The sequence below is a fragment of the Cryptotermes secundus genome, unplaced genomic scaffold, assembly GCF_002891405.2.
Source record: "Cryptotermes secundus unplaced genomic scaffold, Csec_1.0 scaffold581, whole genome shotgun sequence".
In the NCBI taxonomy this organism is placed as follows: domain Eukaryota; kingdom Metazoa; phylum Arthropoda; class Insecta; order Blattodea; family Kalotermitidae; genus Cryptotermes; species Cryptotermes secundus.
This window is the reverse complement of record NW_019739959.1, coordinates 559,469-582,313: the sequence shown is the minus strand read 5'-3', so window position 1 is coordinate 582,313 and position 22,845 is coordinate 559,469. Positions and strand designations below refer to the sequence as shown.

Sequence of the window (22,845 nt, the reverse complement as noted above, 5' to 3'; positions counted from 1 at the left end):
CACTCGCAGCCGCCCTCCATATCGCGAGGCAGTCTCTGTTCGTAGCCTGAGGACGCGCCGCTTAAGATGCAGCCTAATACTATGGATAATATTTGCAATTAACGCCATCTCTCAAGTATGATGACTCCGTAGGTCGCACATCTTGACAAATAGCGCAGAGTTTATTTCAGGAACTTCCCATCATCTCGAACCATGTAATACTCGTTAAAACGAATGACCTCCCCTTTAATAAGTCTCGCCCCCTAATGAACCCCAGCCACGAAACGTAAGGTCTCAATTACCTCATTATTACAACGTGGGGGTCTCCTAAGTGATTACTCCAAGACAGGCCTTTGTTTGTCCTGTCCGTGTTCAGTTGCGGTGACGAAGGGATCTGCGTTCCCTGCTCCGCTAGTTCTGTGGGGCGGAATACAGACATGCAGCTTAAACTGTCTGAAATATTTCTGAGAGCACGTCATCATTGGATAGTGACGTGACAGTTGAGTCGACTTACTAGATTTTCCTGTGCTTAATTAAGTACCGCCGGTCACGGTAGCCGAGAGGTCTAAGGCATGTACTGTCTTCGCTCGCTTGGAAACCGGGATCGTGGGTTCGAATCCCACTCAGGGCATGGATGTTTAGTTTGTGTGTGTGCGTTTTTCTGTGTCTGTGTACAGGTAAAGGCCTTGCGACGAGCTGATCACGCCCAAGGAGTCCTACCGAATGTGTAAGATCTAGAAAAACCGAAGTGAACGGAGAAGTTCGTGGAGGTAGGCCTAGGCCCACTGGGGCTGTAGTGCCAAGGGAAAAAAATAATTAAGTACCACGCCTTAACGACGTACGGGGAGTAGAGGTATAGCTCCACTACTCTTGCCCACGGCAGTTGATGGGAGTGGTCAGCATCACGCCCCGGCCACTTTACGTCCGGCGAACGAACCCACGATACCCACTGGATAGGAGGCTGGGTAAGCCCCACAGCCGGTCTGGAAGTCTTGGAGAAGAGAAAAATCTCTTTCCTCTGTCAGGAATCGAACTGCAGCCGTCAAACCAGTCGCTATACCGCCTCCCCAACGGATGCAGGACTGACGCGAAACAAAGCCTACGGGTGCAGACCAGGAAACATAATCCGTCGCGGTCCTCTGCTTGTCCGTGACTTCAGGCTGAAGGACAATGCAAAGTTATTCTTTGTTCTTAATTACGTAATTAGCACCAAGCAACGAGGGCATATGGGGAAGTGGAGGTATACCTCCACTATTGACTTCGGCACTTGATAGAGGTGACTTACAGAGAATACTCCCATTTACAATACGACCCTCATAGACTGGCCGTGGGCCTTAATGAGCTGCCTTAATTTCCTACCGTCATAAAAGCATACGGAATATTACGTTAAGTTGTTTAACCATGGGCGTGGCAAAGGGGACAAGGAAGCTACTGGGAGAGGGCTGCTCCTTCCCCTTACTTCCGGCGAATTGATGTTATGATGATGGTTGCATTAAAATTTTTAAAAGACCATATTAAATGATCGGCACTGTCCGCCTCGAAACAGCAGTGGCCTATAGCAGTGTTTCCGGCAGGCATGTTGCCGGTTGTACACGCTCTGCGCTGAACATGAGTCAGCCGACGATACATTCCGAGGTCTGATGTAATTGTATGTACTGCGACCACTGCAAGCTTGCAAACTTGCAGTTGGAATGAAGATGTGAAACAGAGCTACATTCTTCTGCCACAGCTGGGTCTTCCTATGGGGCCAGGGGCAATGACACTGCGAGACCATTACAGGAAAAGAAAAATTTTGTCACTTAACTAGTTTAATACCGAGACCGCCTAGCGTAGTCGGTCTAACGACTGAGGGGTCGGAGTTCGAGTTCTGGTAGGGTTAAGAATTTTCTCTTCTCCACGTCGTCCAGACCGGCTCTAGGGTCCACCCAACCTCCTATCCAATGGGTACCGGGTCTCTTTCCTCTGATGGTAAAGCGACAGGGGCGTGAAGCTGACCACTCACCTCCAACTAGTGCTGAGGTCAAGAAAACGTGGATCTATACATCCACTCCCCTATACGTCTTCACGGCGCAGTGCTTCATTAGTTAAGCACAGGGACAACTTTAACTAGTTCAATACGGAGCTTGGATAGCTCAGTGGGTAGAGAGACTGGCCTACGGGCTGAAAGATTTTCCTCTTTTCCACAGCGTCCAGACCGGATGTGTGGCACACCCAACAATGGACACCGGGAGCACTTTCACCAGGAGTAAAGCTGATCACTTAGTTATACATCCACTCCCCCATATGTCTTCATGGCGGGGTGCTTAATTAGTTAAGCACAGGGACAACTTCACCTTTACTTAATGTTAGTATGTCGGTAAAGTTTTAATGAAAGACAACATTTGCCTGCTAAATGGGCTAAGGGACCGCCTCTGTGGTCTACTGGTCAGAGTTTCTGCCTACAGATACAGAGATCGCGGGTTCGATTCCCGGCGCTACCAGATTTTCTGAGTAGCAGTGGGTCTGGAACGCGGTCCACTCAGCCGCGTGAGGATAATTGAGGAGCTAGTTCAAGGAACTAGGGGCTCCGGTCTAGAAAACCGAGATAATCGTGCGTGGGGATTCGTTGCGATGACCACGCGACACCCTCTATCCGCAAAAGCTGGCACTAACTTGGCCGACAAGCGGCGGTCGCTCGGTCGGTATAGTTCGCTTGCGGACTACAGGACACGGCTAAGGAGGCAACTCTTCGTTAGCAGGGCAGGAGTCAAATAATGGCGCCGCTAAAGAAGCGGACGTTCTATAGACGGAAACAATGACGCTGGAGAGCACATGCAACATATGGGGCCGTTCTGAGTATGAGGCTCATGAGCCACAGGCCTCAATGGGCTACACACCTCAACTGTTCCTGAACGAAACCCTCAGCACAGTCACCTGTCCCCGCACTAGTCAAATGTAACTATACCACGTTACCATTCTGAAGAGATCTGTTCGGTATATTAGGTGGAGCCTCACCGCCATGCCGCCCACATCGCGTGGTCCTTGTATGCAGATACAATGGGTATTCCCTCCTGTTCGGTATAATACATTCAAGGCACGTTCTTACGGTGACGTCATCACGCACAAAGTGTCAGTACTCACCGGGTCAGTCAGGTTTCAAGACCAACCACATTCTCAATATTGAAACTCAGGGTTATAAGCTGTCTACCCGCGCTACCTGCGTCTTGCATTTGAAATTAAAATGACTTACTGTCAGTTGGCCTTGTTGGGACACTGCAGTTTCATCTGTTAAGTAGTGCTTCTACGGCCTAATCTCTGCAATCCTCTGTATGAAACATGAGTTATTTAAAATGCGATTTTCTTCTTCTGCCTACTTCCCTTATTTTGAAAAAAAAATGTAGGCTAATGCTATCTCTATCCTGTCTGTGTATCCCCCTTATCAAGTTCGGAATGCCTGAACTTATCACTATGAAACGTGACATGTATATCATGGCAACTGGCCGGTCACGGTAGCCGAGTGGTCTAAGGCATGCACTGTCTTCGCTCGCTCGGAAGCCGGGATCGTGGGTTTGAATCCCACTCAGGGCATGGATGTTTGTGTGCGTTTTTCTGTGTTTGTCTACAGATAGAGGCCTTGCGACGAGCTGATCACTCGCCCAAGGAGTCCTACCGAATGTGTAAGATCTAGTAAACCGAAGTGAAACGGAGAGTTTCATGGAGGTAGGCCTAGGCCCAAATTGGGACTGTAGCGCCACAGGAAAAAAAAATCATGGCAACTGAGCCCATCTCAACGGCGTAATTCATAAATCCCTCCCATCGGTCTGTGTCTGTATGTGTATTCCCCCTCATCGTTCCTAGGCAACGGCCCGGCAGACATGTTCCCGTGGCAACGAATACACGCGGAACAACACAAGAATTGCGGGATGCGTCGTTTTCTCTGCGGTCCGTGTCACTTGAAAGGAAAGTAGGCGATTAGTTCTTCAGAGAATTTCGTGTTCTTTTGGGGGGGCCTGCTTAGGGCCTAGAATAAAGGGAACCATTTCTAATAACCGAGGCATAAAAATATCTACAATCTTACATGTATATAACGAGGCCAGGGCCCCATTTCAAAATGCTTTATCATCAGAACTGTTCATGTCACGTAAAACGTTCCAGCAGAGGCTGAAACACTAAATTAATGTTTCGTTTAACCCACATTCCCTCATATACATTCAGAACACGTAGAAACAGGGTGCGAAAACAGTAGAACGGTATAGCGACTGGTCACGGACAGGATGGCCAAGGGGTCGGAGTTCGAGTCCCAGTATGGGGAAAGAATCTTCCCCTCTTCACGTCGTCCAGGTAAGGTTCTGTGGCCCACTCAGCTTCCTGCCCAATGGGTACAGGGTAAAGCAGCCGGGGTTTGAACACTCACATTCAACTAGTGCCGAGGTCAAGAATACACATACATACACAACATGTCTTCATGGCGTAGTGCTTAATTAGCTAAGCACAGAGGCAACTCCCCCCCCCCTTTTCTAGCTCACAGCGGTGACTTCAGAACATTACTGCCCTTTGGGATGTGACGCCGAGTAGTATGGTAGATAGTTACCAACGTTTCGGAGGACCCTACTCTGTTGGGTCCCTTAGCTCTTTCTAAGGGACCCAACTGAGTAGGTGTCTTCCCTCACCTTAGGACGAAAACAGATCCAGTTTCCGAAACGTCGAGTTTTTTCTTAGTTATTTAGAATCCGGACGATGGACAAAGTCCGAAAACCCAGTATCTCTGTGTTTTATACACCATCGTCAGAACCCTATAGTAACTACCAACAATGATTATTTTGCTATACAGCATTAACCAGTTGGTCTTCGCAGTGGAGAACCCATTGTGTCTCCTGACAGGTACAAACCGAGTTTATAAATATTATTTGTATTAATTTTATACTTTAAAAGGGAATCACAGTAATGAACTTCATAGCCTTTTCGGATGAAACAATTCATTTTCTGTCTGGCCAGCATGCAACGTTTATATCATACCCTCAGTTGCGCAGAAAGGAAGCCAAAATGTTCATCTGGTTTTAGAAGCTCATAATCGTAATATATTTCCAGCTAAAGGCAAGTCGGTCACATTGCCGCAAAAGCTTGACACTTTCCATCTAAACCGGAATCACAAAGCGAATCTTTCAAACATTATTCTGTCCTCTATAATCAAAGGAAATGTTTCCGGTGTCTGGCATCTACATCGTCCATTGTATCACCATCTGAACGCTCAGGAAGTGAGCAAAACTGAAAACTAACAAAGTCCATGCAACATTGTTCAGATAATTAAGAAATTCCCATTATTTTATGGAACCCGATGTCCCGTTATTGTGCTCACAATAGCCAGCTACTGATCCATATACTCAGCTAGACGAATCCAGTCCACATCCTCCCATCCTATTTCTTAACGATCCATTTTAATATTATCCTCTTATATCTCCCCAGTCTCTTTCTTTCAGGGTTTTACACCAAAACTGTGTCTACATTTCTCTCACTTCTCGTACATGCTGCATGTGCCGCACGTAAATCCGTCTTAAATTAATCATCCCGGTAATATTTGGCGAGCATAAATTATAAAGTTCCTCGTTATGACATAGAATTAGCACTCAGAGACTAAATTTGTTCTAAATGTTATATAAATTTCAGTTCGTACTTCACAGGAAACATTACGTCTCCGCTACAAAGCCCAACCGGTTAATGCTGTTTAGGGAAACAGTCGCTGTTTATTGTGAGAACCATACGGAACACACAGACACACTCTGTGGGCAGAATGCAGAGTTTTAGTATGTTCAGTCCGTACCTCACTTGAAACATTACGTCTCCGCTACAGAGCCCAACCGGTTAATGCTGTTTAGGGAAACAGTCGCTGTTTATTGTGACAACCATACGGAACACACAGATACTCTGTGGGCAGAATGCACAGTTTTACTGTGTCACAGCGGGTGGTACATATAATAACCACTGCGCTTTGTAGGGTAAATGTATGTCTTGTGAAGATTCAAACTGCGGTCTCCTAGCGTATAACACCGTATGATTTGGCGCTTGGTTTCCTACGTTTCACGCAAACTTGTTACGTCAACCTTCTAAATGATGAGAGATTATTAAAAATGTAAGGCACGTAAGAATTCAGCAAATTTCTCATTTTAGTATGAATTTTACGTTCATACACCCGGGAGAAGAACACGTACGCTTGCTTTTATCTGGCTTCTGATGTTAGAACCATGAACATTATTCTGAGCCCCTTTTATGGCGGCGTCGTTGACATAAGGGCACGTCTAGACGCGTCTATGACACCAGGGTCAGCCAAGAACAGAGAGAGCGAGGAGAAATGGCACGGTTGACCTACCAAAGGTCATGCACTACAAACTAAACCAAGTATAACAATAAAACAGATATCTCTGATCTGGAAGATCGCATACCACAAATATCCATTACTTTACAATACTGATGAACATAATATATGCGAGTTATACCATCCTGGTGGTTTTCAGACTGAATTTCATTCTGTACTTCAGTGGAAAGTGTGGACGGATAAAAACGACTACTGGTTGAGGCACTATTCTACAAGCCGGAAGGTCGCGGGATCGAATCACGATGAGGTGGATTTTCTCAATTGACCTAATCCTTCCAGCCACACTATACCCTAGGGACGACTCAGCCTCTTAACAGAAATGAGTACCAGGAATATTCCTGGGGATAAAGGGCGGCCGGCGCGTAAGGCTGACAACCTCAGAGCCATCCATGAACCGATTGTCTATAAAATGTGGGAACCTCAACCACTCACAACTCTCTGGGCCTCCACGGCCTGTTACAGGGACAGCTTTACTTTTACTTGTCACCATGAATTAGCATTCTGCAATCAGAAACCAGTTTAAATTTCATGACGCATTTCCCCCTGCCCCAGTCAGTATATCGAGGGCTGGACGGACGGGTTTTGAGTCCCGAGAGACGTAAAATATTTGTCTCTACTCCACAGAGTCCAGACATGCTCTGGCCCTCACCCAGCCTCCTATCTAATGGGTACTGATAATGCTTTCCTGTTGGTAAAGCGGCCAGAACGTGAAGCTCACCTCCATGTAGTGCTTTCACTCCCCCATGCGTCTTCATGGCGTGGTGCGGACAACTTTACGTTTACATCGGAAGTACCCCTCACTCGTACTGGATAACCAATGGGCTACTGTTCCAACTTCCTCCTATTAATGCCGCTATAAAACAGGCTTTTTCCGAACTACACGGCGTTACACTCCACAAAACCGTACTCTTAACAGTAAATGTGATTTTGAACACCCATTTTGCATGGCGGCCCACATAATCGTGAAGTGTCCAAACCATTAGGAAGCGCGTTGACAAAGTACATAAAAGAAAGGCTTATGTAGAAGCAATGTCTTGTCCGCCAGTGACCTAGAATCAGCGCCTAAACAGTTGCATTTTTCTAAATTCAACACTGGACACTTTCACCAAGTTGTGGGGCAACTCGGACTTTCAGCCATACTTATCCCTAAAAAAATTTCTTTACCTAAGGTCGTTAATGTACAGTTTCTAGTGTTTCATAAACCGTTAATCAAATTCTGGTGAAATTCTATATGGGAAATCTATGTATAGCATTATTCTGTTGTTTCGATTTTTAGTCACATCTACAGAGTGCTTTACCACTTCCCACAACACCATCTTTACCATGTATACCACTAACAGTTTTACCGATTTTAATTCGATACTGCATAAAATTTTATATATGGAATAAGAAATGTGCTCGTTTTTATCTAACACTTTTGTGTTCTGCTGAAATGCTATTTATAAAATGCCATACGTAAGCTTAATAAGCTGTATTTTTTTCTCCTAGCGTACATTCTGTTGCGTCACAAACATCCGTCATCACAACAAAAAATTATTTTACAATCAAATCAATATCTCACCGACTGAATTGTATTCCTTACCGCTACATGCTTCGGTCCTCAAGGGACCATCATTAGGCAGTGTATACATAACACAAGGTAAATTGAATTCTCAATATGGATCCATATTGTGGTGCAACGCGTCCGTATTATAAAAGAGAGAGATGAACTATAATTAATAATATTACTGTATCATTAGAAATACCTCTTGAAATGGTAAAACGTAACTTTATCGCTAAAAGAAAGACAAAGCTATCTCTGTAACAGACCTTGGGGGTCCTATAGGGTTGTGAGATCACGAGGCTTGCACATTTTCTATAAAATCGGCTCATAGATGGCGGTAAGGTTGTCAGCCTTACGCGCCGGAAGCCCTTTACCCCCAGAAGATTCCTGGTACTCATCCCTGTTGGTGGCTGAGCCGACTCCAGGGCCACAGTGCGGCTGGAAGGATTAGGTCAATTGAAATATCCAATGATCGTGACTCCTTGTCTGTAATATGCATTCGTGGAGTGGAATCGAAGCCGTGTCTCTGTATGAACGGTTCATTCATATGTGTCTAATAGTTCTCCAGTCATACAATTCCTTTTTATAACCCACGAGATCTCAGCAGCAAGTGATAACACTCGAAGGTAAATAAAACTGTCACATATTTAAGTTATGCATTGACAGCTGACGCAAATCGGTGATAAGTTGTAACAGCTGTGGAGAGGTCAAAGGGTGTAATGAGATAAGGAACGTGGAAATGAACCGACAGCACAATACAAAACAGGAAGTTCTACGAATAATCTGCACATCTGTTTTCCTTTTAATGCATCCATATGTGCAGCGTGAATAGACGAATTTCAAAAATTAATAATTACAGAACTTGACGATTCATCCTCCTGTAGGAGTAAGAATATCCATCGAACACGGATCAGAGAAAGAATGAACACACCCCCACCCGTCTGCCTACATCTACCTCCCTAATACGTTTCACTGGCAAATAGCTGACACTTCCTATTCTAGATTTCACTTCAGTCTCGGTCTATATTGCGACTAAGGCTACGGACTAGACTACCGAGGTTCGACACCCGGCAGGTACATGATATATTTCTCTTCTTAGCGTCCAGGCCATCTCTGGGGCCCACCCAGCCATTTTAACGAATCCTACGAGCTATATCCCCGGGGGGGTAAAGCGGCAGGGGCGTGAACTTGACGATTCGCCTCCATCTAGTATCGCAGTCAAGAACGTGGAGCTATACCTCCGCTCCTCATCCCTTCATGGCATGATGCTTAATTATTATGTATTGACGTGCATGCTTAACGTCACACTTAACTAACGGCTCTGTCTGCCTTTGTGTTCTTACTTTGTTACTGGAAGTGTGCAATGTAGGTTGGGTGTAGGGTCAAGCGGCAGACTTGAAGCCACACAACCAGTGTCCATTCTTTCGCTGATGTTAAAAACTTGAAACATTATAGCAGACATTCTGCTGTTGCAGGTATGTAATTGTTAAAATTAGAAATCTGACACAGAACTTTTGTGTGGTCTATTTTACTCAAATATAACAGCCTCTGTGGTCTAGTGGTCAGAGTTCCTGGCTACAGGTCCAGAGGTCCCGGGTTCGATTCCTGGCGCTACCTGATTTTCTTAGAAGTGGTGGGTCTTGAACGGGGTCCATTCAGCCTCGTGAGGATAACTGAGGAGCTATTTCAAGGAAATAGCGGCTCCGGTCTAGAAACCCGAGATTAACGGCAGTGGGGATCCGTTGCGCTGACCACGCGACACCCTACATCCGCAAAAGTTGGCACTAACTTCGCCGACAAGCGGCCGTCGCTCGGTCGGTATAGTTCGCTTGCGCCACGGACTTTTTGTTTCTATTTAACTCAAATTGCAGATTACAGCAGNGCCGTCGCTCGGTCGGTATAGTTCGCTTGCGGACTAAAGCCACGGACTCAAATTGCAGATTACAGCGTGCAATGACTGTGAATTCTGAATCGGATCGAAGATGCAAATAAACGTTCGTGAATAATTTGAGGTACCGTCTGGTTGGACTGAGGAAAACCACGAGAAGCCTGTCACGATAGCTGGTCTACGTTTGGAGAAATCTGAAACGGGCTTTTCCGGATTCGAAGTAGGAATGCTAACCCACTCGACCGTGAAGTTCGGTGAAACATTTGCAAATATTATCATCATCCATCAGATTAATTATTTAACAGCTTTGAAGGTTAAGTAATCAAACAAAAGACGTTCGCAAGATAAGTGCACATACTAGTTAGGTTATGTTTACACTCATGGACTCCACATAACAATAGTCACAGAACCACACGAAACCACACGTTTCTTTGTGATCCATTCTCTGGAACCCATCTATTTACCGGTAATTCAATCCATGTAATCGTGGACCTGATTTCACTTGGTTTACAGCAATAACTCAACTGTCAAGATGGTGGGAATAAAGTTGTGTAACCTCTCAGTTTCAGTCCCCCATTTCGTTGTATAATCGTGCTGTTCAGAACAGCTGAACGTGGTTCCTAGTTATATAGACAAGTCGTTCTCGTGTAAAGGCACGTACGTCATGGACATACATCAAATTGGACTTTATTTACATCTAAGGCACCAGAGTCGAAAAGAATATCTGGAGGTGAAAAGTATTAAATACTACTCACTAGAAAAGAAAAAGAACAAATTAACTCCATGGAGCACAGTCTATTTTCAGTACGGAATAATTCCTATTAAAAAATAAAGAAAAAAAAAAGCTCCGTGGCTTGAGTCCACAAGCGAACTATACCGACCGAGCGACTGCCGCTTGTCGGCGAAGTTAGTGCCAACTTTAGCGGATAGAGGGTTTCGAGTGGTCAGCGCAACGAATCCCAACGGCCGTTAATCTCGGTTTTCTAGACCGGAGCCGCTATTTCCTTGAGATATCTCCTCAATTATCCTCACGAGGCTGAGTGGACCCCGTTCCAGACCCACTACTCCTCAAAAAATTTGCTAGCGCCGGGAGTCGAACCCGGGAACTCCGACCACTAGACCAGAAAGGAGGTCAATAATACATAACTTAGTATAGAAATTTTCCGCGTTTTATGAAACCTTCATATTCACTGCCATATTTACAGGACAAACGAATTCAGGCCACATTCTCAAACAGAAATTCTCTGTCACTTATTCTGTATTCTCCCGTCGCGGCTATGTATTTCATGTTGCGCCTCTTTCCTTCTGCTTTACAACCAAAGCGTTTCATATGGCACCCATGCTCCGCCCATTAAATCACCCTAAGAGTATCTGCTGATGATTAAAATGATAAAGTCAAGGATATGAGCAATGCCTGTAGAAAACATGGGGGTGAAGAGGTATGAATATAGACTTAGACGTAAGTGGGAGGACAATATTAAAAAGAATCTTTGAGAGATAGGATGGGGTGGTATGGTCTGGATACATGTGGCTCAGGAGAGGGACCAGCGCAGGGCTCTTATGAATATGGTAATGAACCTTCGGGTTCCATAAAATGGTTGGAAATTCTTCAGCAGCTGCAGAATTGGCGGCTCCTCAAGAATGGCTCAGCTTCATCAGTTAATTTCGATTTTCTAGACCGAGACCGTATAAAATATGTAAAGAAATCCTGAAACCAATCTGTAGCACAGTGCCCCAACGAGATGCAGTACAGATATTCTGACTTACCTTGCCCATAGAAGTGGTTTCTGTAATACAGCGCGCCTTGGTCGACGCTCTCGATGGCGCGGGGGTTGCGCTGATAAGGGCAGGTACCATGTTGCCAGTGGGTCTCTCCCGGTGGGAACTCCAGCACCGACACCCCATACGCCATGGGTGGCCGATGTAGCGGTCGCCTCTGGGCGTTCTGCGGAGACTGTCCCCGCGTAAGGCTTACCACGCGTTCCTCCTCGCCGCCGATCTCATTACGGAAGAATGGACAGCTGTAACAAACGGCAATTTACGATTCACCACGTGCTGTTCATTTCATTTATTCTTAATTTATTTAACGAAGCTTTCAACAGTTTAGATTACAGGCTAGAGCAGGGCTGGGCAAATTATAGAGCCCAAGCGCAGGATCGAACGAAAGAAACGAACTCCGTGGCCTGTAGTCCGCAAGCGAACTATACCGACCGAGCGACCGCCGCTTGTCGGCGAAGTTAGTGCCAACTTTTGCATATAGAGGGTGTCGCGTGATCTGCGCAACGAATCCCCACGGCCGTTAACTTCTGTTCTCTAGACCGGAGCCGCTATTTCCTTGAAACAGCTCCTCAATTATACTCACGAGGGTGAGTGGACCCGTTCCAGACCCACTACTTCTCAGAAAACCTGGGAGAGCCGGAATCGAACCCCTGACGTCTGGATCTGTAGCCAGGAACTCTGACCACTAGACAACAGAGGCGGTCTAGGGTCAGTGAGCATTCATGAATATATGAGTTGTTTTGATTCTACAGTCACGGTTGGGAAGATAGAGAGATATGCCCAGTATGGACCTTTTTAAGGATTATTTTCGATAACACTTCCTTGTCCAGTGCCCTACTGACCTGGATCACGCAGCAGCCGGCCTTTGCTCCCATTAACGTTGGACTAAAAAGTATATGCACGTGAACGTTAACTCATCCTTCTTTCTTGTGTCCTGAAGATGGAGGCAGAATGTACCTTCGAAATGTCGGCAACACTATTCACATCCAAACAGAAGGTGAAAAACTCAAGAGCAGAATCAACATCAATATACACCGTCACCATCCATTCGTGAAGTTAGGTGACCACTTCGGCCACTTTCGGATTGAGTATTCATGTCAATAAAACTTAACCGACCGGAAGTCAATTCAGTATCAATGATCATCAAACTCACCTTTCCAGAAGATCATTCCCGCGTCCATCACCCGCATCCTCATCTCCACTGTCGCCACCGTCTGGAGTTGCAGACCTGGCACCAAGCATAGACGCTGCCGAGGCCCCTGTCGTCGTGTTCCTCCTCCTGGCAAGAAGCAACCCCCGTAGCTTTGCCGCGTATCCCAGATTGGCTGTCATAGACTGGCAGTCATGGTGCACAAAAGCTCTCCTTCTTTGCCTCTCCTCTATCTCACCGCCCACACAATGATTATTATTCGAAGAAGTATTAGTATTTACAACACTATCATCAACCACATGCTGATGTCTAGGCGGTTTCCCGCCGCCTCCACTTCCACCACTTCCTCCACCACCCCCACCACCTCCACCCCAAAACCGATGCAACTTCAGTCTCAGTTTCGGACTTGTACTCAAGGAAGATGTCATGTTTGATGAAGGAATATCGTCACTGGCAGCTGCTAGAGCATTCGAAGCATTTTCAGTGGCTGGCGGGGGATCCACTTTGCCTCTAAGATATTCTGCAGGGCCAGGACTGCGCTGGTCCGTCCCTATCATCCCTAGCACTGCTGGGCGGTAATCCTGTAGCATCGCAAAGAAACTTTCACCGGCTCCTGATGAACCGGATGTTCCTCCGCGCTCGGAAGCGGCAGAAATTACGTCAATGGAACCATGACTTCCGTATTCACGACGGAGTTGGATTGGAGGATCTGACGCTCCAGGGCCATGATGTGGATCGTGGGTCAGTTCCAAGCTCGAATTGCTGCGGTGTAATGCATCTTGAATCGGATTGTAGGATGTGTTGGTCCCAGTTCGAGGTCCTGTGAGGCCGGCGCCAACTCTGGCCCGGAGCACCGTGTTGTTGTAGTACTCGACAGCCCTCATCGTGCGCTCACGCACTCCACCTCCTGGGGGCCCGCTGCCGCCCCCACCAGCCGCAGTTACCCCTATCATCCCATTACGCTGAAACAAAATATAAACACAATCAGTGAACTGTGTAACAGTTTAAGTGACACAATATAACTCAGAATAAAAAGAAGCTTCGATATAGATAAGACAGAAATACGATAAAATCATCTAGATTCTAGGCGAATAAGCCGGGTCAATTCAGGACGATTAATCGCCTAAGAATATGTAACATTTTAGCTGCCATGAAAGCAATAAGCAAGATATGATAGACTATATAGTACCCTAAGAAGAAACTTAACGACTAAAACACGTTAAGATATACTGACAAAAGGTTATAAAGCTGTAGCACTACTAACTTTCCTACGCGGACGCGGATTGTGGGCACTTCAACCAAGAGAAATAAACAACGCGATCCTGAGAGACGAGATACTTGAGGACAGTTGATGGCTTCATTAGACCAGGCACGCGTAGCGTAGTTGGTTGACGCACTATGCTACAAACCGGAAGGTCGCGACTTCAGTTCCACACGTGGTCATTTGAGTTTTCGATTTTCCTAACCCTTCCAGCCGCACTATGGCCCTGTGGTCGACTCAGCCTCTAACAGAAATGAGTACCAGGAACCTTCCTAGGGGTAAAGGGCAGCCGGCGCGTAAGGCTGACCTCACCGCCATCTGTGAGGCGACTGTGTAGAAAATGAGGAAGCCTCGACGTCTCACAACCCTATGGGCCTCCACGGCCTGCTACACGGATAGTTTTACCTTTTACCATATTAAGAATGACAACAGCCGGAAATAACTTAAAACACACGAAAAAAGACGAAGCCGGGCAGACTATTTGGACTCAATGACTGATGAAGGATAGCGAAACAGATTCCACAGTATAAATCAGAAGGCCGAAACCAGGAAGACCTTGAGAAAGATGGAATGAGCATGTGAGGTCGGAACACGCTTGATTGCCTATGCCATGAAGTACAGAAGAAAAAGGGGAAAGCTTCAAGTTCTCCATGGGCGGCAGCACCAACAGAGTTAATTACTGTCCCAAAATATTCCTGTAACGTCCGAAACACATTTCCATGTGTGATGGATGTGAGATTCTCACGGCTCGTGGGTTGTAATATTGTGCAGTTCGGAGAGGGGCAAACGTTTTCGGAGGAACATATCGCCTCCATCCTCGGAGTCTAAGAACAAGCCAATCAAGAAACCAGCAGCACTCATGGCTTACTTTTCGTCTCTGAAGATGGAAACGGTATCTTACTCCGAAACGTTAGGCTCTCTCAGAGCTATATAATGTTATGTACAACCCAAAAAGCCGTACTATTCACATGTCCATTAAACTCAACAGTCTGTCTGTAATGTTTTAGTGTGGAACTTAATTTTCTTAACGTCGGGTTTAAACCAGGCTCCCACGCTTTTTACACCACACACATTCCTTCTCACACGCTAAAAGCATGCAGTTAGCATCATCAGCGAGTACATACAGCAGGACACAGAACTTGGCGAAACTCCTTTACTCTGCGATGTGACGCGACATGAGTTAAACTAAAAGCGTTTCTCCCCTTCTTGAAAATCTGCCCAGAAATCAAGACAAAACGCATAATACATTCGAACCCTGGGGCAGATGAGAAATGCACGCAAAACCGTAGTCTGGAAACTTCAAGGAGTAGGCCATGTGCAAGACCTAGACGTAGATGGAACAACACTCAAATATGATAGTACAGAAATGGGGAGAGAGGGTGTGGACTGGATAAGGGAGAGCAGGGAAGTCTGAACCATGGGGTTGTGTAAGGAATTAGCTCACCGACTATCAGTTTCCCAATAGACTCTACTCTATTAAATATTTAAACGAGTAAAAGCGGGTACGGTGGTTCCGTGTCAAAACATCTCAGCTGCATTTGCATGATCCATGGATCGAATCTCAGAACCTAATGTTCTTCGTAACTTTATTATGGAATTCTTAAGAGGTCGACCACCTCTGTGATCTAGTGGTCAGAGTTCCTGGCTACAGATCCAGAGGTCCCGGGTTCGATTCCCGGAGTTACCAGATTTTCTTAGTAATGGGTCTGGAACGGGGTTCACTCAGCCTCGTGAGGATAACTGAGAAGCTACCTGAATGGAAAAGTAGTGGCTCCGGTCTAGAAAACCTAAATTAACGGCCGTAGACATTAACTTCGCTCAGTCGGTATAGTTCGCTTGCTGACTAAAGCCATGGAGTTTGTTATATATTCTGAGGCACAATGCTACCAACGCTGGAAGGTCGCAGATTCGATCCGCGATGAGATGATTGGATTCTTTCCAGAAATGAGTACCAGGAATCTTCCTACGGGTAAAGGGTGACAGTCGCTTAAGGCTGTAGCCTCACCGTCATCTATGAGCCGATTGTATAGAAAATGTGGGAGCCTCGACGTCTCACAACCCTATGTGCCTCCACGGTCTGTTACAGGGATAGCTTTACCTTCTTACGAATACATTCTAGTAAATCCTCTTGCAGCGCCTTCAAACTTGGTTGGCAATCTTCTTTTCTATTCCATCCAACGTTTAAATTTTCACTGCGCAAGAGTATACTAGGGCAAACTATTTTATATTCCACTGAAGACAAGCACCATTGTCACGGCATGCATAAGGATGTTCTCATTGTTCAAAAGCAGGTCTTCGTATCCGAGCAATGAAAGGCAAATCGCTGTCAGTATCCAGTTGTGAGTGAATGAGTTCATGGACCATGCCAAAGTCACAGGACAAATTAACACCAAACATGACAACACAAATCTTTGTATTAACCTTGGTTAAAGTTACAGGACCGTGAGAAGGAAGACTCCACCCACATCGTGTTTAAGGCGGATGGCGGAGACGCATCCCATTTCTTTAAATTTCCTCCACTTTGTTCCGCATCAAACCGTTCTTCCCTCTTACGTTCCGGAATGTGGACAGAAGTGGCCCCCGCGAAGCACAGCCACGATAAACACGTGTAGTTTTTGGGCCAGGAGTGAAAATAATTTGTCAGAACCAAACAGAAGCTGCAGCTCAGCAGGAAACCTCGTGGGGGGAAGATAAAAACGACAGCTGTGACGTTTTAAAAAAACTGGAAATAGATTTTTTACAAAAAAATAAGCGATCTGGAACTAAGTACATAGAATCTGCTCGCGTCTGAACTAAGTACGCAGAATCTGCTCGCGTCTGAACTAAGTACGCAGAATCTGCTCGCGTCTGAACTAAGTACAGAGAATCTGCTCGCGTCTGAACTAAGTACACAGAATCTGCTCGCGTCTGAACTAAGTACGCAGAATCTGCTCGCGTCTGAACTAAGTACGCAGAATCTGCTCGCGTCTGAACTAAGTACAGAGAATCTGCTCGCGTCTGAACTAAGTACACAGAATCTGCTCGCGTCTGAACTAAGTACGCAGAATCTGCTCGCGTCTGAACTAAGTACGCAGAATCTGCTCGCGTCTGAACTAAGTACAGAGAATCTGCTCGCGTCTGAACTAAGTACACAGAATCTGCTCGCGTCTGAACTAAGTACGCAGAATCTGCTCGCGTCTGAACTAAGTACGCAGAATCTGCTCGCGTCTGAACTAAGTACAGAGAATCTGCTCGCGTCTGAACTAAGTACACAGAATCTGCTCGCGTCTGAACTAAGTACGCAGAATCTGCTCGCGTCTGAACTAAGTACGCAGAATCTGCTCGCGTCTGAACTAAGTACATAGAATCTGCTCGCGTCTGAACTAAGTACATAGAATCTGCTCAAGTCTATGTCCATTTCCAAAGTTGGTTCGTGTCCTAGATATGATCATTTTCGTCATGTATGTTGTTTTTGGTGGGTAGGGTTTGGGTACTGATGAACTCATACCATCTCAAATGTCTTTTTAATGGCATTAATATGTACCATGCCAATGTATACCTTGCCTCTCCCCCTACTCTATTTTTTTTAATTCTACTTGAAATTACAAACATGTTTATCTTGGTACTCAGACTGAAACCCAAATCAGTGGTTCTTCGTCAACTTGTGATATATTTTCATTTTTTCGTCCGCTGTCCAGAAATGTAAAGATTAAAATATAGAAAACCATAATTTTTCCTGTATATTTGTATGAGAGTAAGACTTGGTCTCTGACTTCAAGTGAAGAACAGGGACTAAGAGTGAAGAAAGCAGTCTTCTGGGATTTGGCACCGTGTATATGTGGTGTTAACCGACGTATTTTTTCTTCTACCCTGAAGATGGAGGCGATACGTTCCTCCGAAACGTCGGTTAACACCACATATACACGGTGCCAAATCCCAGAAGACTGAGTTCTTCATAGTCACCGCCGTGAAAGCCTCAAATCTTACACAGGGACTAAGAGTGTCTGAGGAAAGGGTTCTGATGCGAATATGTAGCCCCACGAGGGTTGGAACAGGAGAAGGCTAGAGAAAACTGCACAATGAGGAGCTTCGTAACATGCACTCTTCTCCCAGTATAATTAGAACCGCTATACATTTTTCAGTCTATCACAATGAACTCACATAAATAAACAACCGAAGGCTTGGGTTTGTCGATGAATCCACTGCAAACAGGCAGTCCAATAAAGTACACTGACGCATTTTAATATTTTAAACGCCTCATGTTGGTCACTATACAAAACTATAATCTTGCCTGTGATTCTACATGGGTGTGAAACTTGGTCTCTGACATTAAGGGAGGAACACAGACTGAGGGTGTTTGAGAACAGGGTGTTCAGGAGAATATTTGGACCGAAGAGAGATGAAGTGACAAGAGGTTGGAGAAAACTGCATAATGAGGAGCTTCATAACTTACTCTTCTCCAAATATAGTTAGAATGATCAAGTCAAGGATGAAGAGGTTGGAAGGTCATGTAGCACGAATGGGGGAGAAGAGAAATGCATATAAGAAAGCCGGAAGGAAAGAGAGCACTTGAAAGACCAAGGCGTAGGTAGGCAGACAATATTAAAATGAATGTTAGAGATATAGGATGGGATGGATTGGATTGATCTGTCTCAGGATAGGGATCAGTGGAGGGCTCTTGTAAACACGGTAATGAACCTTCTTGTTCCATAAAATGCTGGGAAATTCTTCAGTAGCTGCAGAATTGGCGGCTTCTCAAGAAGGGCTCCGCTCCATGATTAAGTATGATGATGATCACATATGATCGATCCTGATTTCATCGATATACTCGTGCCGTCAGTTGTCTATTTATAAGTGGGTTCGTTGTGATAGACTAAAAATACATAATAGTTGACATACACAACAGGATCAACAACACGTGATCAACTTGATAAATAAGGGATAGGCAGGGTATGTAGTAAGCACGGGAGAGAAGAGGAATGCATACAGTGTTTCGGTGAGAAAGCCGGAAGAAAGCGATCACTAGGAAGATAAAGACGTAGATGGTAGGATATTAAAATGGATGGGATGGGGTGGTATAGACTGGATTCGTCTGGCTTAGGATAGGGACCAGCGAAGGGCTCTTGCGAACACGGTAATGAACGATTTGAGGCTTTCACGGCGGTGACTATGAAGAAAGCAGTCTTCTGGGATTTGGCACCGTGTATATGTGGTGTTAACCGACGTTCCTCCGAAACGTCGGTTAACACACATGTACACGGTGCCAAATCCCAGAAGACTGCTTTCTTCACGGTAATGAACCTTCGGGTTCCATGAAATGTTGGGAAAACTCTTCATTAACTGAGAGATTGTTGGCTTCTCAAGGAGACTCGACTCCAGAAAGTTACCCCCCCCACTCTTGGGCCCAGTTACTTTCTGGAACAGGTAACGTGAGTCTGAGCAACGCAGTACAATAGACTTTGTATACTTCAACGTGAGATTTTGCCGAAATACCCTCCCACCACGGGGAAAAAACTAAAATGCTTGGCCCGTTGTTGCATGAAACCCTTGTGACACAGTCTGCCGCGTGTTCTATCTTCTTCCTGGACGAAGGAACCTCGGGAAACACCGGCCGTAACACAGTATCTTTATTACACAACGTGGAAGTAAAAATAGATATGGAGCCTAAACAGGAATCAGACAGTGCTCCACGCTGCAGGTGAATATAAACACACCGCGCGAGGCAAGGAGGCATTACTGAGACTTCACACGTAACTTTACAAGCGCCAATGACCTCCTTACGAACCTAACCGTCGTTTAGCGAGTCAAGAAATTCCCTCACTTTTATGGCACCCGAAGGTTCATTACTATGTTCACAAGACAACGTAACATCATAACGTCTCTAACATCCATTATATTATTATGCTAATACGTCAAAGACCACCAGGAAGACCTAAAAGTACGTGGGTGGATAATACTAAAATGGATCTTAGCGAAATAGGATGGGGTGGTATGCAATGGATTCATCTGGCTCGACCAACTAACTACCCCGTGCCCCCTAAATGGTTCTAGGTATCAGAACACAGCGTTCTGTTGAACACTTAAGTTAAGTTGCCCCTGTGCTTAATTAATTAGGCACGGTGTCATGACATATGGGGGAGTGGAGGTACAAGTCCACGTACCAAGTAGACTCAGTCTCATAGCAATTCACTAATGAGAAAATAAATTCATTTTACAAAGTGTCTATGACAAGATAATATCCGCTCAGATATTGACCAATGGAAAAGACGGGACCAAACCGCAATCCCGGGAAACTGGGCCCTATTTAGCATCGATTCCGAAGAAGGCACGTAACTCGACTTTAAACAAATTTCAGTGCATTTCAAGTTCACAATCTGAGGCTCCGGATTACGATCTTGTGGGATGTGAAACCATGTAATCTAGCAATGGCTACTAACGTTTTGGGGGGCACTGCTGTTTGCAATATCTGGAAATTCCTCTGCCCTGAACACAGTGGCAGCACATTCCTCTAGGTACCCCACCTACTAAAATACACGGCGTCATGAGAACCTCAAATCTCCACAAGGTAAAGAGACTTCATGCATTAGTTAAGTGCTGCAGGGAAGAACTGGCCCACGTGCCTTTATGCTCCAAAACAACAAATGAACGTGTCCTGGAATCAGTTCTACATATTCCGGATTGCTGAACACACCTTTCCGCATTGCAGGAGTATTCTTACTGACTTCTCGAACTGTCTTTGTCCGGAAAGTGGTCTCCTGTAATGCATAAGCCAGCTGTTATGTAGTGAAAAGGGAAAAATAAACAAAGCGAACCGTACGCAAAGGTCAGGGTCAATACGTTGCGTAAGTCCTTTTAATCTGCCGTCGCGTTTAAGACGCCAGATGTCGCAATGAGAAAGTTACGCCGGAAGTTCGCCAATAAAGAAAATAAAAACATAAACAAAGGGGCCAATAATAACATAAATGGCCACAAAACTGAAACTTGTCACAAAAAGATTGGTCATGTGCGATTTGTAAACACAGTGGCGCTGGGGCAGGTTTCTCCGAGTACTTCCGTTTCCCCTGCCAATCTTTATTCCAACAATTGCTCCACAATCCCCATCATCTAACAACTGAGGCTGGTACAGTAGGCCAACAGCGGCCGCAGTACCAAGTGGACTCAGTCTCACCCCACTTACTTACTTACTTACTTACTAATGGAGTTCGGCCCTTCTTGGGAAACCGCCAATTCTGTAGCTACTCAAGAATTTCCCAGTATTTTATGGAACCCAAATGTTCATTACCGTGTTCACAAGAGCACTCCATTGGTCCCTATCCTGAGCCAGAACAATCCAATCCATACCATCCTGTCTCTCTAAGATCCATTTTACCGTTCTCACGGTCTTGTCGCTTGCAGATTTCTTATACCTTTTCTTCTACCCTGAAGATGGAGGCGATACGTTCCTCCGAAACGTCGGTTAACACCACTTATACACGGTGCCAAATCCCAGAAGACTGCTTTCTTCATTTTAATATTGTTCACCCACCTACGCCTTGGTCTTCCCTGTGTTTTTTTTTCCTTCTGGCTTTCCCACCAATATCCTATATGCATTCGTCTCCCCAATTCGTGCTACATGCCCTACCCACCTCATCCTCCTTGACTTGAAGCTCCTCATTATGCAGTAGTCTCACCCCACTAATAATAAAAAAAAAGAAGGTCCGTGTCAGGACTCTCGACAATCCACACGGAAAGACTTCAATGTTAAAGTAACACTCAGCATACTGCAAACAACCTTCGTGTATAAGTGAGGGGTGGGGAGGGGACTGGACGGATGACTTCTCATCTCTTGGAAAAGCATGACAAATCATACATGTGACATAGGCATCCAGGAATCGCTGCGATGCGGCATGTTCAATCTTAACAATGTATGTTGTGCGCATGAGCAAGGTCAGCCTGTCCATTCTTCCTCAGGAATGTAGGGAGCATACCTCTCCATTCATCGGCAGCAGGCAGGGGAAACCAGATTGTTCTCAACTGAGCGCACGTTATACCAGCCCTCTCGAGGGCTTCTGAGAGGAAGGCACGACAGTAAAAAAAATTAGCACACAATAATATAAAATTCAATAACATTTCTGTGACATCAGTAAAAATTTTGGACGTTTCTTTTGTCAAGAAGCATGCAACAGTCGCACAATAATATTTCACAAAAGAAAATACAGCCTTTAATGCAGCTCGGACCCCTCTGTGATCTAGTGGTCAGAGTTCTTGGCTACAGATCCGGGGGTCCCGGATTTGATTCCCGGCGCTACCAGTTTTTCTGAGAAGTAGTGGGTCTTGAACGGGGTTCACTCAGCCTCGTGAGGATAACTGAGGAGCTATTTCAAGGAAATAGAAAGGTCTAGAAACCCGAGATTAACGGCCGTGGGGATCCCTTGTGCTGATCACGCGACACCCTCTATCCGCTAAAGCTGGCACTAACTTCGCTGACAAGCGGCGGTATAGTTCGCTTGCGGACTACAGGCCACGGAGTTTGTTTTTTGTTTGTTAATAAAGTCGCCCCTCGTTGGTGTCTCCACCTTATCGTGGTGAAGGGGTTTGAGTATGCCACGGACCCTGAGAGTTATACCAGCGGTAGCGTAGCTACTGGCAGGGCCTCCCTTGCTGGACAGGTCAAAGGGTAGGCATCAGACGAAGAGAGACACCAAAAACCAAAAACTGATGCCGGAAGCAGCGTCATCAGCAGCAACTTGAAGCACAGAGCAAATGGAAAAACTACCACATTATCACTTTTCCTGGATGGTCTCTTTCCAAAAACAGAAGATCGCATTAAGTGGAGGAACTGTTTTGGAAGAGACTGTGGACCTGTCGTCTGACAGATTACTGATGGATGGATGGATAAATGTTATAGCTTTTAACTAATACCAAGATGTATACATTG

The 22,845-nt window shown here is 45.5% G+C and overlaps 1 protein-coding gene across 1 annotated transcript in view; it reads right to left on the bottom strand.

The window, feature by feature from the left end:
• Nucleotides 1–22,845, bottom strand: part of LOC111872163 (signal-induced proliferation-associated 1-like protein 2) — a 139,308-nt gene that overhangs the window by 51,014 nt on the left and 65,449 nt on the right. The window contains exons 2-3 of the mRNA XM_023865755.2: nt 12,692–13,650; nt 11,527–11,780 (exon numbers count right to left, since the gene is read on the bottom strand). Coding sequence (XP_023721523.1) covers nt 11,527–11,780; nt 12,692–13,641 — 1,204 coding nt within the window. The 5' untranslated portion in view covers nt 13,642–13,650. The remainder of the gene's footprint in view (nt 1–11,526; nt 11,781–12,691; nt 13,651–22,845) is intronic.